The sequence below is a fragment of the Camelus ferus genome, chromosome 11, assembly GCF_009834535.1.
Source record: "Camelus ferus isolate YT-003-E chromosome 11, BCGSAC_Cfer_1.0, whole genome shotgun sequence".
Lineage (NCBI taxonomy): Eukaryota > Metazoa > Chordata > Mammalia > Artiodactyla > Camelidae > Camelus > Camelus ferus.
This window is the reverse complement of record NC_045706.1, coordinates 43,675,407-43,689,329: the sequence shown is the minus strand read 5'-3', so window position 1 is coordinate 43,689,329 and position 13,923 is coordinate 43,675,407. Positions and strand designations below refer to the sequence as shown.

General features: G+C 36.4%; 1 protein-coding gene across 2 annotated transcripts in view; it reads left to right on the top strand.

Annotated features, from left to right (window-relative positions):
• The window catches only part of TMEM26 (transmembrane protein 26), a 39,320-nt gene extending 27,778 nt beyond the window's left edge, over positions 1-11,542 (top strand). For both annotated transcript variants that reach the window (XM_032491469.1, XM_006186977.3), the window contains exons 5-6: positions 4,641-4,717; positions 7,432-11,542. In XM_032491469.1, coding sequence (XP_032347360.1) covers positions 4,641-4,717; positions 7,432-7,859 — 505 coding nt within the window. In that variant the 3' untranslated portion in view covers positions 7,860-11,542. The remainder of the gene's footprint in view (positions 1-4,640; positions 4,718-7,431) is intronic.
• The last annotated feature ends 2,381 nt before the right edge of the window (positions 11,543-13,923 follow it).

The window sequence follows — 13,923 nt, the reverse complement described above, 5'->3', positions numbered from 1 at the left end:
TAGGGTCACTTATTATGGCCCCATTTTCTTTCTTAGTTTGGTCAGTTGTGTCTTCTATTTTTTTTCTTAGATTTATCAATTTAGTCAGTCTTTTAAAATAACTAACTTTAGGTTTCATTAATTTTCCCTATTATTATTCTCTTCCATTTCACTGGTGTGTGTTCTGATGTTTAATTTTTCCTTTCTTCTGTTGCTTTGGATTTAATTTGTACTTCTTTTTCCTAGTTTTTAAGTGGAAGGTTAGATTACTGATTTAAAACCTTTCTTCTTTTCTAAGGTATTCAAAGCTATAAATTCCCTCTAAGCACTGCCTCATGTACATCTCATAAGCTTTGATATGTTATCTTTTTGTTTAATACAGTTCAAAATACTTTCCCGTTTCTCCTGTGATTTCCCTTGGACCTATGGGAGGACATTTGCTGACCACTTCATTCTGCTGTAGCCATCCCCCAACATTCACTGTGAATGTCTGACCAAACAAAGGAGAGTTTTTCTGTTTATATTGTGTTTTCTTTTAATTTAGCTCTTTTTGCTTGATGAAACATTTCTTCCAGATTAATACTTTGTTTTCTTCCTGTCTTCTTTCTCCCTCCTTTAATTTTTACCGCTTCTGAAGAGTTTTGTTGGATGCTTTTTTTTAAAAGCTAGAGTGATTCTATCCACTGATTATCTCTTATTTACAGGAATATTTACACATCCAAAAAGAAATAGTTAAGAAGTTAGCAATGCATGACTTCATTTTTAATTTTCACCCAACAGATTTGGTGCACTAATCTACCAAATGGCAGTTGTTTATCCTCCTAGTTTTCCAAGTAGAGAAGTGATAACTCACATCTATAATTATATTTCAAAAGATCTTTTGTCTCGCTATGAATAGAATCCCTTGTCTGCTTGTATGCTTCTCAGTTGACATTTATGAAGACGGATTACACATGAGAAAATGGGGCAAGACAACTGGGGTAGACGGTTACACAACAAAGACAATGTTGGACACACTCACTCCAAAAGTCCTTCACAAATTTGGAGTGTTTTCCATTTAAGCTCAGTGATTTATTTATATTCCAGTGTTTAACTTTCCTGAGTAAATTTTGCTGTCTGAAGTAATAATACAAATTTGTCTGCTCCAAAGATTTTCTGGCCATCTTTTCCAAAGTTATTTTTGATAACTTTACCAATATGTTTCTCAACACCCACATTCTCCCAAACTGTGTGTTCAGGGTCAGAATTTGGCTTACCTAGGGGTAAGGTCAGTTTATTATTAATCCTATCTTGTATAATAATGAAACTAAAACAAAGGGTCTAAGAAGTATGTTTGCATAATAAAAACAAAAGTACTATTACTACTATTAATAGTAGTAGTAGATAATGTTTATTTATCTCTTGCTGTGTACCAAGCACTTTTCTAAGGGTTTTAGTTGTGATAAATTATTTAGTCTTTACAATAACACCATGAGGTACATACTGTTATTATCACGATTTTATAAGGTGAACAGTGGCCAGCAAGAGAAGTTGTGAAAGTCTCAAGGTTACATGGTAATAAAAATAATAAGTAACTTGTAGTGATCTACTCTACCTAGTGTTTATTAAGTACTGCTCTAAGAGCTTTATATGTTTAACATATTTAAATAACACACTTAGTAAAATTATCATATCAAATTTAGTATCTATTATTATTGTCATCCTCACGTTGAAGATGGGTAAACTAAAGCATGTAGGTATAAAATTATTTGTTCATATTCATGGAGCTGGTAAATGATCAATCTGGGTTTGGAGGGCCACATCCTTTCTGGGAGGGTTAGAGCTGGAATTTGAACTCTGGCAAGCCTTGAGCACCAGAGCTCGCTTCTTTCTGCTGCCTTGCAGACAAACTGCACATGAGTTTTTGGAAGAATTATTGAAGTCTGAGATTAGAAGAAACTTCAAAAGTGCCCATCTATTGAAAAATCTATTTTACATCTGTTGCAAAAACCTCTCCAAAATGTTCTCAATAAGTTTTTGTCCAGACGTTCTTTGAAATTTTTCACTAATAGAGAATATACTAACCCCAGGGGTAACTCATTCTATTTTGAGTTAATACTATTAGAAAGTACTTTCCTCTATTGTGATGATGAAATTTGGTTTCTTATAGGTGCAGCTAAAATCCTTTGAACCTGAATTGGCCCTGTGAAGTCACAAGAAATAAGTTTAATTCCTTTTCCACATCATAATCCTTTAAATGTATGAAATAAAGTTTTAAAAGAATCTTCTCTAGTCTTTAGTTCCTTGAACTATCCCACATAGAACTTGGCTCGGAGTTCTCTCACCATCCGAGTCTCTCTTTTTTGAACCAGAAATGTTTTAAATGTTCCTCCTAAAACATGAAGAACACCACACATTTCAGATGTGTTCTGAACACTGTAGAACAGAGTAGGGCTAAAACTTTCCATTTCCATTGTGGAAATAATATCATGTGTGAAGGTTAAAAGGGGGTGGATGCTGAAATCAGCTGTCTACGTTTGATTCCTGCCTCCAACACTTATAACCACATTACTTTAGGTACTTTTCTCCAACTCAGTGTGCCTCAGTTTCCTCACTGGCCAAATAGGCATAATGAGTGTAATAACAGGGAGTAAGTGTGATCACAGAGTTAACCACTTAGAAAACTGCCTGGTACACAGTATGAGCTCAGAAACTGTAGGTATGATTATTTAAAAATTCAAGCACTTACTGAAGGTCTACTATATATAGACACTGACATTGCAAAGAGGCAAAAGTTACAGACTAGGGTCCCTAGGCATTTTCACTTAAAACGCTAGACTTCATACTTCTTGGGAAGAGACCTGTGACTGCATTTGATTCTGGAAAATCATAAATTATGTTACACTGTGGACTCATAATTCAATAATGGTAAGGGGAAATGCTTGAGCCTTTTTAATGGCTGCTGCTGTGAAGTGTTACCTCTTCTGTCCTACTCTAGGTCATCCAGTTACATCCTGTCAAGATCTTTGGGGATCCTCATTGTGTCTCCTGGGGTATTGGTTTCCCGTATCGAACCTCTATGTCATATGTGCATATGAGAAACCTTCCATCAATGTCGGCAACCAACTCCCTGATAAAACGTGAAGTAGAACAGAATCAAAGGCAGAGTCTGCAGTGCCCCGCTGGAGAGCTCCCTCTGGGGAGGCATTTACACAGGAATCCACCTGACTGTACTCACATCCAGCACACTTCTCAATCTGGCTAAGAACACTGTGGGAGGTTTTTTTATGAGCCTTGTTTAAATCCAAAAGTCTATGATTAATTTATGTATCATTGCCTGCTTAGTAATCCCAATTCTATTTTTAAAAAGAGAGAGGGAGGAGAAATAATCTTAGTTGAGTGCTATTGTTCTCAGGGAACCTGTGTTGATTCCTAACAATTACTATCTTCTTCAATAAGGGCTCTCAAAAATCGTTCAAGTAATCAGTTATATAATCTAACTAGGGATTAATAGTAAATGTGCCTTTTATATTTTAAGATATACTTCTGCTTCATTTTGAAAGTTAAGACTTCATTATTTTATCACCAACCTTGTCTTCACCATTAACCGCCAGGACAGATAATGATGGCTTAGAAATCTCGTTTACAAATTCTCTCAGAGTTTTGAGATTGAATTTTTCTGGGACTCAACACCTGAAGCATTTAAAGATATCCCTCACAATCACCTCATTTAGTTTGGTTTCAATTACTCTTCCTGATGTTTTTCTAGCCCTCTCCAATCTGAAAATCTCTCTTGACAGAGAAGTTGGCAGCCATATCTGTTATTACACCACTAACCTCAAATCGATAACTTCCTTTATGTTTTTGCTATAAAAAAGTTACTTTGATACTTCTTTAATATCCTTTGTATTTTTGTAACCTCTATTCTTTTGACTTTAGTCTTCGAGACCATTCTCCTAGGCCTGTGACGTTTGTATATTTTCCAAGTGCAAGTCCTTCTTTTATTCATTCAACAATTCCTTCCACAAATATTTGTTGAGTGCCTATTATTTGCCAGGCACTGTTCTAGGCAATGCGGACACAGTGGTGAATGAAACAACCATATTCCTTGACTTACACCCTAGTGTTTGGTATAAATCTCTGATTATTGGATTTATCTCTTCACTTTTTTCCAACTGAAGATGATTTTCTTCTACATGCTATGCTTTAAATTGTTGAGTCTCACCTAGCCTTTTGAGATGTATTTTTAAGTTAAGAGTCTTGGGATCTTGGAACAATTTTCACTTTTTCTCCTTGAAATTTCTTGGAATCAGCCCTCTGAATTTCCAGGTTAATGTCTAGCTTTTGTCCTAACATTTCCCCCTCATCATGTTTCCATGATTTTGTAAAAGTAAATATAGCAAGGTGGAACCAAGAGGCTTCACTGTAACTCACACAGATGCTGGCACATGTGAAAGTTGGGTTTCCAAGTCTCAGATTTTTTTTTTGAACTTCTTTTTCATTATTCCATTTTAATCATGCATGGATTTTTCATGGATATCTTATATCACCAAGATACTCTGATAGCTCTCAAGAGGTTTATTAGGATATAGTTAAATACAAGGGAAAAAAAGAAAAGATTCCTCTTTTCTGCACGTGATCAGATTTTTCATCACTAATTTAAAATTTTGTCTGCATTTTAGGAATAGCCCTGCCCTGGTCTACGCCATCCTTGTTATATGGACCTGGAGTATGCTGCAGTTTCCACTTGACCTGGCAGGTAAGTATCTTGATGTTTGCTCAAGGAAACAGAAAATTACAGCTCTTGATTGTAAACTGTAATGAAGCTAAGGAGGCATTTGAGAGTATTATAATTTTTTTAATCACTTTGATATCCCAATGTTAATTCCAGTTCAGTTTAAAAGAAAAGTAGGTTGAAACTTAGGAAAGCAATGAGCAGATCCACTCAGGTACCTGGTAAGCCTGAGACAATTAAGAGGACAAGAGCACAGTTTTATATGCATTTCACACAGTGGTTCCATCACTTGCGATTTGTCAGATTTTCTGCAAATGAGTTAACACATCTGCACCTCAGCTTTTCATCCATGAAATGGGGATGATAACTACTGTAGCCAGGGTTGAGGATTCTTGTGATGACTAAATAAGACATAGCTTGTAATGACTGTGCTTAGCATAGTTGTGGGCATATAAATGTTATTTCCTGATAATTTTAAGGGCTCATTTTCATGCCTTTGTCAGCTCCTTGTATTCGAACTTCACAGGGAGTAAAGGCAGTCTCAGGGCCACATGAAAGTTAAAAATTTCCTCAGTACTGGCCCTTACAGCCCCATTGGGCTTACTTTAATAAAGACATAAACCCTCAAGATTTTGAAAGAAGTAAATGGTTTTCCAGGCATTTCATACTAGTGATGATCTAGAGCCGCATTATCCAGTATGGTACTCACTAGCCACATGTGGCTATTTAAGTTTAATTAAATCTAAATAATATTAAACATTCAGTTCTACAGTTACGCTAGCCAACTCAATGGCTGCGTATGGCAGTTGTATCAGACAGCACAGATACAGAACATTTTTACTATCACAGACACTTCTACTGGACTGCACTGACCTGAAGTTATCCTGGAACTTCTAGGAGCCCTGAAGTATTGATTTGGAAATTCTCTTGGATGCCACTTTATTCTGAAGAAACTCTAGGATTTAATAGTTACATTTTCCTTAAGTCTGAGTCCTTTTTTATGGTATCCTACCTGATGGCCTCAGGGTTAGAATTAATCTTAGGACAGGAATATTTAATTTTTTTACATCTTTTTTTGGGTTCACTTTGATAGGCTTAGAGGTTTTGGGGGCCATTTTAAACTTTAGCATCCACTTTCCGAAATAAAATTGTCAACAGAATAGATGGAAAGAGTGGCTGTGGCTTTTTAGAAATACGCCAAGCCTAATTAGTAGTTAATAATTGCAAACAAATGTATGCCAATAACACAAATACAAACACACAGATTTTGTTGTAATGTGCCTGAGACGGTACTCTATACGCACTGGTCAGCTGGTGTCCTGTGACCGAGTATTAGGCACCATCACTTTAGATGTTGAATAATACTCTTAGGAGGTCCTTTGGGAGCTGTTTTCTGACCTTAACTTCTTAGGAGAGTCTATTATTGATCTTACGTTGGTTTTCCCTTTTGTCATTCGCTCTGCTGGTCCTCACCCTCCCGTATCTTGTGGTTTATAGCCTTGCTTAGAAAATTTTTATTTAAGAAAGAAATTTTGTAAACTTTCAAGGGTGATAATGTTATGCAGCTGTTTGAAAAACAAAGACCAAATGTTACTTCTGACTAAATCACTATTGTATTTTCCAACAAACAGTACATTATGTGTACCCGTATCAAAGCAGCTTCATAATATTTGCAAGGCTCCAGTTGACGAAGGCATTCTTTGTTTGAAAACTCCAAATGGAAGGCTTCATTATTATAAAAGGATTATTTTCTGCCTTTGACCCTGAATTAAATTTACATTTGAGAAATTAAAACAAAAAGGTTCATTTGTTGATTGGACCTCCTTCTGTTCAACTGGAAAAATCAGTAATTATATCCAGTCACTCTTGTAAACTACGAAACAAAGACATAAGGAATTAGATGAAATTAAATAACAATGGCATTTATTTGGGCTTTTCTTCCCCCACCATTAGAGAAATATGTGACTTAAGTTTGCATTTGAATATAAGCACTTGAATTTTCACAACACAATTTACATACACAGCTGAGTGAGTCAACCAGTAAACAGGCAGATCCCAAAGAGAGGATGCAGGAGGATCTGGGTCATGTATACTCCATTTCACCTTCCAAATTTTGCAGCCAGGTAAATCATGCATTATCCTGAGGGAGAGACAGTGAGAGAGGAGGGGCGCCAGGGCTGTTAGCCTAATGGAAACAAAAAGAGGCAGTGAGTAGGGGCCTCTCTTCTCACAGATATCACTGTCCTCCGGGTTTCAAAGGAGGAAACTGAGGCCCAGGCAGGTTAAGAACTTAGCCAGCAGCTTGCTGTTAGAAAATGAGGAAGCAGCCAGGCTCCTGACTTGAAGCCGAGAGCACCCTCCTGAGCCGCCTCCCAACGCTGCACTTCAAAGACCGTTTCTTCTGTTCTTTATCCTTTCTAGCCTAGCTAATTGTGCTCTTCCCAATGGGAGGACTTGAATGTGAGCTGCAATTTTTTATTTTAATGTGGCTAGAAACTGGAGATTGGCTTTCTTTCCTGTGCTTTATTGGACTTATAACAGATTATCTATCTTGAATATAAAACGACCAAGGATGTTAAACGGCAGGGTGGTTTCACATGTCCCCTCCCCCCAGAATGAAGTAACACCCAATCATGAACTAGCGTAGCACCCAATGTTAATGACTTGTACCAAATTCATTCTGTCTGACGGTGCTGCATTGAACAGAGCAATGTTAACCAGGCCATCTGTGTCTTCAGTACAGCACATCGTGTGCCCCTTGTCTGTGACAACGAGGGGGTTTCCCAGCCAGTTCTTCTGCCAATACAGTGCCGATCTGTGGAACATTGGAATCAGCATCTTCATACAAGACGGTCCCTTCCTTGTGGTGCGTCTCATACTGATGACCTATTTCAAAGTGATCAACCAGATGCTTGTGTTCTTTGCCGCCAAGAACTTCCTCGTGGTGGTGTTACAGCTCTACCGCTTGGTGGTGTTGGCGCTGGATGTCCGCGCCTCCTTGCGAAGTCAGCAAGAAGGCCGGAAAGGAGAGCACCGATGCCCTGGTGAACCAGCGGAGAGTGCGGTACCACCTGGGGACTGGGCAGGTGGCTCTCAGGAAGGCGTGGCTATTCCTTTGCAGGCCTCACCAGTCACCTCCAGTGACTCTCACTCTACACCACAGTGAGTCATTGACAGCAGCATGCAGCTAGAAGGTTTGACGTTCTGGTTCTTCTTACCGACAGAATCTTCCTCTGACTCTCTCTCTCTGTCTTTTTTTTTTTTTTTAAACCTTGGCATATAATAATTTTCAAAAGAACAACATAAAAAGTGATCTTAAATCCAAAGCCGAGGAATTTTCTTTCTTCAACTGAACTGAAAAGAACTTTGATTAGTGACTATCGCTACAACTTCTGTGTGATGGTATCAGATGTTACAGTTGTTCAACGACTAAGTGATTTGTTTGTCTTGAACTGTTCGAAAAGCTTTGGACAGGGTTACAGTGACATGCCCTCCAGAGATTTAATGCAGACAAACTGTCGTGGCTGTTACCTGAAAATAGAGAAGCTTTGAACTTTGGCTCTATTGTCAGACTATCTCATCTGATCTTTTCTGCCATGTCCCTCTGACATCAAAAAATGTACATTCAGTGAATGCAGAACAAATGAAGGGAAAAGTGCCTTTAAAATTACCTCACTGTGGGCTGGAAGCAGTGAAAATCTCTGCCCAGCTGCCATAGCATCAAGAGCCTTCTTCATCGCTGCACAGACCATCCCAGGAAAATCATTTTTCTGGGCTGATGTGGTATTCTGTCATGGCGCATATGCTCTTACAGAAATTTTACTGCTTTGGCTTGGGTGCCTCACAATTCACAGCGAGCCATTTTGGTTACCGATCTGCTGGTTGTGAGGCAGGAAATACTGGTAAGGCTAGCAAAGATACAATTTCCACCCTGAACATGATTTGCAGAATTCGTCAGTATTTTTCTTAACTCCACTTTTGGATTTTCTATGTTGCCAAGTTGAATTATGTGGGTTGAGGCAAGAAAGCACTGAAGCAGTGAATAAAGGTGTTTGGGGCCCTTTAAATGTAACCATAGTTGCTGGTGTCTGTCCCCAGTTGTGGGAGCTCCTCTGAGCTGCCACGACTGGAGACAGCCTTTGGTCTCGGGGAGGATGTTGGTGATGGAGGCTTGCATTAGCTCTACTCACAGTCAACAGCCCTTGATTAGTGACAGGGGTCAGAAAATGCCCCAGCATCGTGGAAATAAGGAAATTCGCTTTTCTTCCTTGCATTAAGACTGCATTTCCCCTGGACTGAAATGGCTGTATTTTCCCTTTATACACCTCTGTACCTTCCAGAGGGAGGCGATTCAGAACCTTTTACGATGATGTTTGCTTTTAAAGAAACACTGTGAAAATTTACCTGGCTTTATAGCAGTAATTATCTGAGGCATACAGCTCCAAAACTGTTCTTTTAGGGTTCAGGGCATAATACTTCCTTGTTATTATATTCAGGAATTCAAAGGGACATTAAAGATATGGCAGGGTATGACCTTAAACTGGGTGTGACCTACCGACAACCAACTGGGACAATTTTATCTATAAATCTGTGTGACATGATGTCTGTTCAAAATATTTAATTAAAAGTTTCATAGGCAAATTCTGTTTTTTTACAGAAAAATTAAAATTTTCCAGTGAATAGCTTCTTCAGTGCCTGATAATCATGCTTCTTTCTTTTCTTGCTTGTGTTTCTAATTTTAACAATAGGATGATTGTAAAATTACAAATGAAGCTAATGGTACACATTTATAATTTTCCATAATAATTCTATGAAAGTTAAGACCAGGAAATTATATTTATATAAAGTAAAGAACTTGACAACTTTTAAGGGTACGTTATTTAAAACGCTTAGCAATTGAAAGCAAAATAATAACTGCTATTTATAAAGACGCCTCAGCAAAGTCTGTTTTTATGTTGACTGTTTTATGTTGAATGTTTTCCTCCACAACATGTATGTGCTGCTTATTACCACAGATTGCTCATGGGCATGCTTTTTATGTTTTAAATTTTTTCTTCCAGCAAAACAAATATTGGGACTCTAAAAATAGACTGAAGTATAAAGCAGTACGGCTGTTGCAAGGATATTTTTAAAATGCTTTCAAATCTTGAGACTTGGCTTGGCTCTGTGAATGAATTTCTAGTATTTAAGTAAAGTATTTTGTAAATAGTGCTCTTTCCAAAGGCCTGGGAAGTAGAAAGTCCAGAGTCTAGCTTCACTTACAGTGCCAGGAGGGCAGAGAGTGCCCAAGACTATCTCAGCAAGCAGTGGTGGCAAAAATAGGACACATGCAAGCAAGGTTTTCCAGGAAAATCCGCTAAGGGCAGCATTTGTTAACCTTACTGCCAGTACTCCCACTCTCTTGGACTGTTTTTATAGCCCCAAAAAAGTATCTATATTCATTAAGTTTATTGAAAAATAAAACCTAAGTCCCGGTTGTATGCCTAGGACCCCTGATGAAAAGTTAAAATCAATTCAATGAACTGTATGTTTTTTATTGTAGATTGCTAAATACTGTAATGTTTGAAAACACTCAAGTGTTTACTATAAAGTGCCTTGGACAGCAGTTACTTCCCATAGGTTGACATTTTGGGGCTTGCTTCCATTTTATCTGTAATAACATAACTGACTCAGATTATCTGTATGGTGCAATCGAGGCCCTACCCCTCTACCCACACACATGCCAATCCCCAGCCATTGAAGAAAGTGGCTTATTTGTGGTTATTGGTGCTGTTGTTACTATTATTGTTGTTACTGTTATTTAATTGCTTGCTTAAAGCTCAACCAAGTGTCCTTCCTAAAAACATATCATTTCCCTTGTGAGAAAACACAGTGTGCATGTTTTAATGATGCTGTGTAGAAACACACTTCATAACCATCTTGTGCGGTTTCTTTCCTTACTAGGAGTCTCAGAGGACAGGCCATGACACTGCAAGATTAGTGAACTGCCTTTGTCTTTGATTAGTCTGTTAATTTTTATTTAAACTGGAACAGATAACATAAGAAAATGGAAATTTTTATTGACCAATAACATGCTTCCCAATCCTCAAAAATGAAGACTCACACAAATTGATCAGTTGGCTCTGCTGGAGTTCCACTAACATGGAGCAGCACTTTTGGCCTTTTATGACCAAAAAGATGTGGCCAAGCACTATTAGGACTCACTATCATAATATTAATTGTTAACTTGGTATTGCATAGAAACTTCTCAAAGCCCTGGGAAGGCATGCACTGCGGTAAGGATGCTTCTGGATTTCCACCCAGGTTCCAGGGTTCTACACTGACTCGATTACCTTTGGCATTTAATTTCAATGACTCTTGATCAACTCTCTGGTTAAAAGAGAGAAAGGATTGCACTGTCCACTGTCCCTCTACTCCAGTGCCAGGAAAGTGACCCACATGATGACATATATTCAGAGCCTCAGATGTGTAAGTGAAAAACTAAACAATCTGGAATTATAAGAAGAGGAGAAATTGTTACTTTTTTTTTCTAATTTCAGACTATGCATTTTACTTAATGGGCATTCTGATCCACCCTCAGAAATGTCTGACTTGGGGTTAAACTAGGCAGCTGGAGGATGTTTATAGCTTTGAGGTTTCAAATAACTACCCATATGACGGGAGTAACTCTAAACAATGTTTGAGTAATCAACTCCTGCAGTCTTACATTCTATGGGTGTCCATCCTCTGAAACTTTCTTACTAGAATATTTTATAGAATATTTTCTCTGAATTATTTATATTTATACTATTTTGCAATGAATGATACTTGTATTTTATTATATATATTAAATAGTTTGTGTACAACCTTGCCTTAGTGTCTGTTTTTTGCCTGCATCTCCTGTCTTTGTTCTCCACTGTAATTCATTTTATTTAGTCTTTAAGCTCTGGTTTTAAAAAAACCCCGATCTATTTAGAATATGACTAAAGTGACATTTCAAACTAATGAGGAAAGACTGACCAATTTTATAAATGATGTTGGGAATTTTGCAAACCATCTGGAAAACATAAAGTGAGATTTTTATCCCGTGTAATATATTGAAATAAATTCCAGATGAATTAAAGATCTAAATGTAAAAGTGAAAACTATAAAATATTAGAAGAAAATATGGAATACGTCTTCAGCATTTGAGGAATGGGAAATATCTTCCAAATCAAGATATAAAACCCAGAAGCTATGAAAGAAAAGACTGACATTTTCCTATGTAAAGATTTTAAGTTTCTAAACAGCAAAAAGTATCATGAATATATCACTATTATTTTCTTTTCTGGAGAAAGGAGTCTGTGCACTAAGACTAGAGAAATGAGAAGTACAGAAGTTAAAAAACAGGAGCCAAATTTATCATTTACTTATAGAAGACTGGGTTTTGAATATCTAAGAAAAGCATAGAAAAGCCTAAGAAACTATTACAAATAATCTGAAGTCACATAAAAATTAATAGCTTTTCTATATACAGGTATCACATAGAACATATTTGAAGAGATTTCCGTTATAATGTGAACTAGAACCATAAAATACATAGGAATAAACTTATTAAGAAATGTACATGACTTGTGAAGCAACCTTTAAAATGATTTTTAGAACCATTAATGAATAATTTAACAAATAGAAAGATATATTCTACTGGGGACTGGTAAGAAGGCTTGATATTTTAAAAAGTATCAATTTCCCCAAAATTGATCTATAAATTTAACACAATCTACATAATGATATCAATAAGATTTTAATTTTTAATGACTACACACGCTGATTCTAAAGGTTTTATGATAAAAAGAGCAAGAAAAAATACTGAAAAGAATAAAAAAAAAAGAGAAAGAGCTTTAAGTATATTTAACTATAGAGCTACAATAAGCAAGAGAATTTGATTCGTCAAACAGAAAAACGAACAAAGAAATAAACTGAAATACATCAGGATTTTGATATATGATAAATCATGGGGCTAGGAGTGACCAAGTATTATAAGTGGTTTAAGGTTTGAAAAATATCCAATTGGATCCTTACCTCAATCCTTTATGTCCAAAACATTTCCAGATGGGCCAAAGAATTAAACATTAAAAATAAAAAAATAGAGAACTTTGCTTGGTGAGAATGTTTTCAAAGCAAGATATAAAATTGGAAACCATAGACAATTCATAAATTTCAACTTGTAAAATTAAAATTTTTACATCATAAAAACACGGTAAGTAAATTCAAAAGTGAAACAAACTAATATTTTTATAACAGATGTAACAAAGCATTAGTTTTCTTAATGAGCACAGGGCTCTTACAAATAAGAAAAAAAACCCATTGGAAAAATGAGCAAAAGATGTTAAGTATATGATTCACTGCAAAAGATACAGTTAGAGAAACACAAATCAAACCACAATGAAATACCATTTTTCAAATGCAGACTAAACCACAAGATACCATTTTTCAATTAGCAGTTTGGCAAAGATTCAAAAAATTTTTAGAATGCTGTATTACAGGGGATCAAAGGAGGCAGGCATTCTTATTCCTTGCTGGTGAGGATGTAAATTGGTACAACTCCTTTGGAAGACAATTTGGTATTATCAGTCAGAATTAAAAATACATTGATCATCTGACCCAGCAATTCAACTTCTAAGAATGTATCATATAGGTAAGTATGTGCAAAAATATGTATCCTAAGGCTTTTCAGAGCCGTATTTTCTATATTAGCAGCATAGTGTGCATCAATAGGGTAATTATTAAATTACAGAACATTCATACTACATAATATCACGTAGCTTTTAAAAAGAATGGAGCAGATCTGTAAGTGCTGATAAGGAGCAATCACTTAGATTTTTTTTACTACATAAAAGTAAGGGAGCAAACCATGAGGTCAGCATGTCACTCTCTTTAAAAATGTTATCCATGCCTTTACAGGGGGCTAGTAAATGGATGAAATGATGCTCATATTTCCAATAACCATGGACAGTCCCACATTTTTTTACTTTAATGCTTTCTGTAGTTTGAAAGGTTTTGTGTGTGTGTGTGTGTATGTATATATATATTTTTTTTTTAATTTTTTTTTTTAGTGAAGTATATAGTCAGTTTACAATGTTGTGTCAATTTCTGGTGTACAGCACAATGCTTCAGTCAAACATGAACATATATACATTTACTTTCATATTCTTTTTCATCATAAGTTACTACAAGATATTGAATTCAGTTCCCTGTGCTATACAGTATGA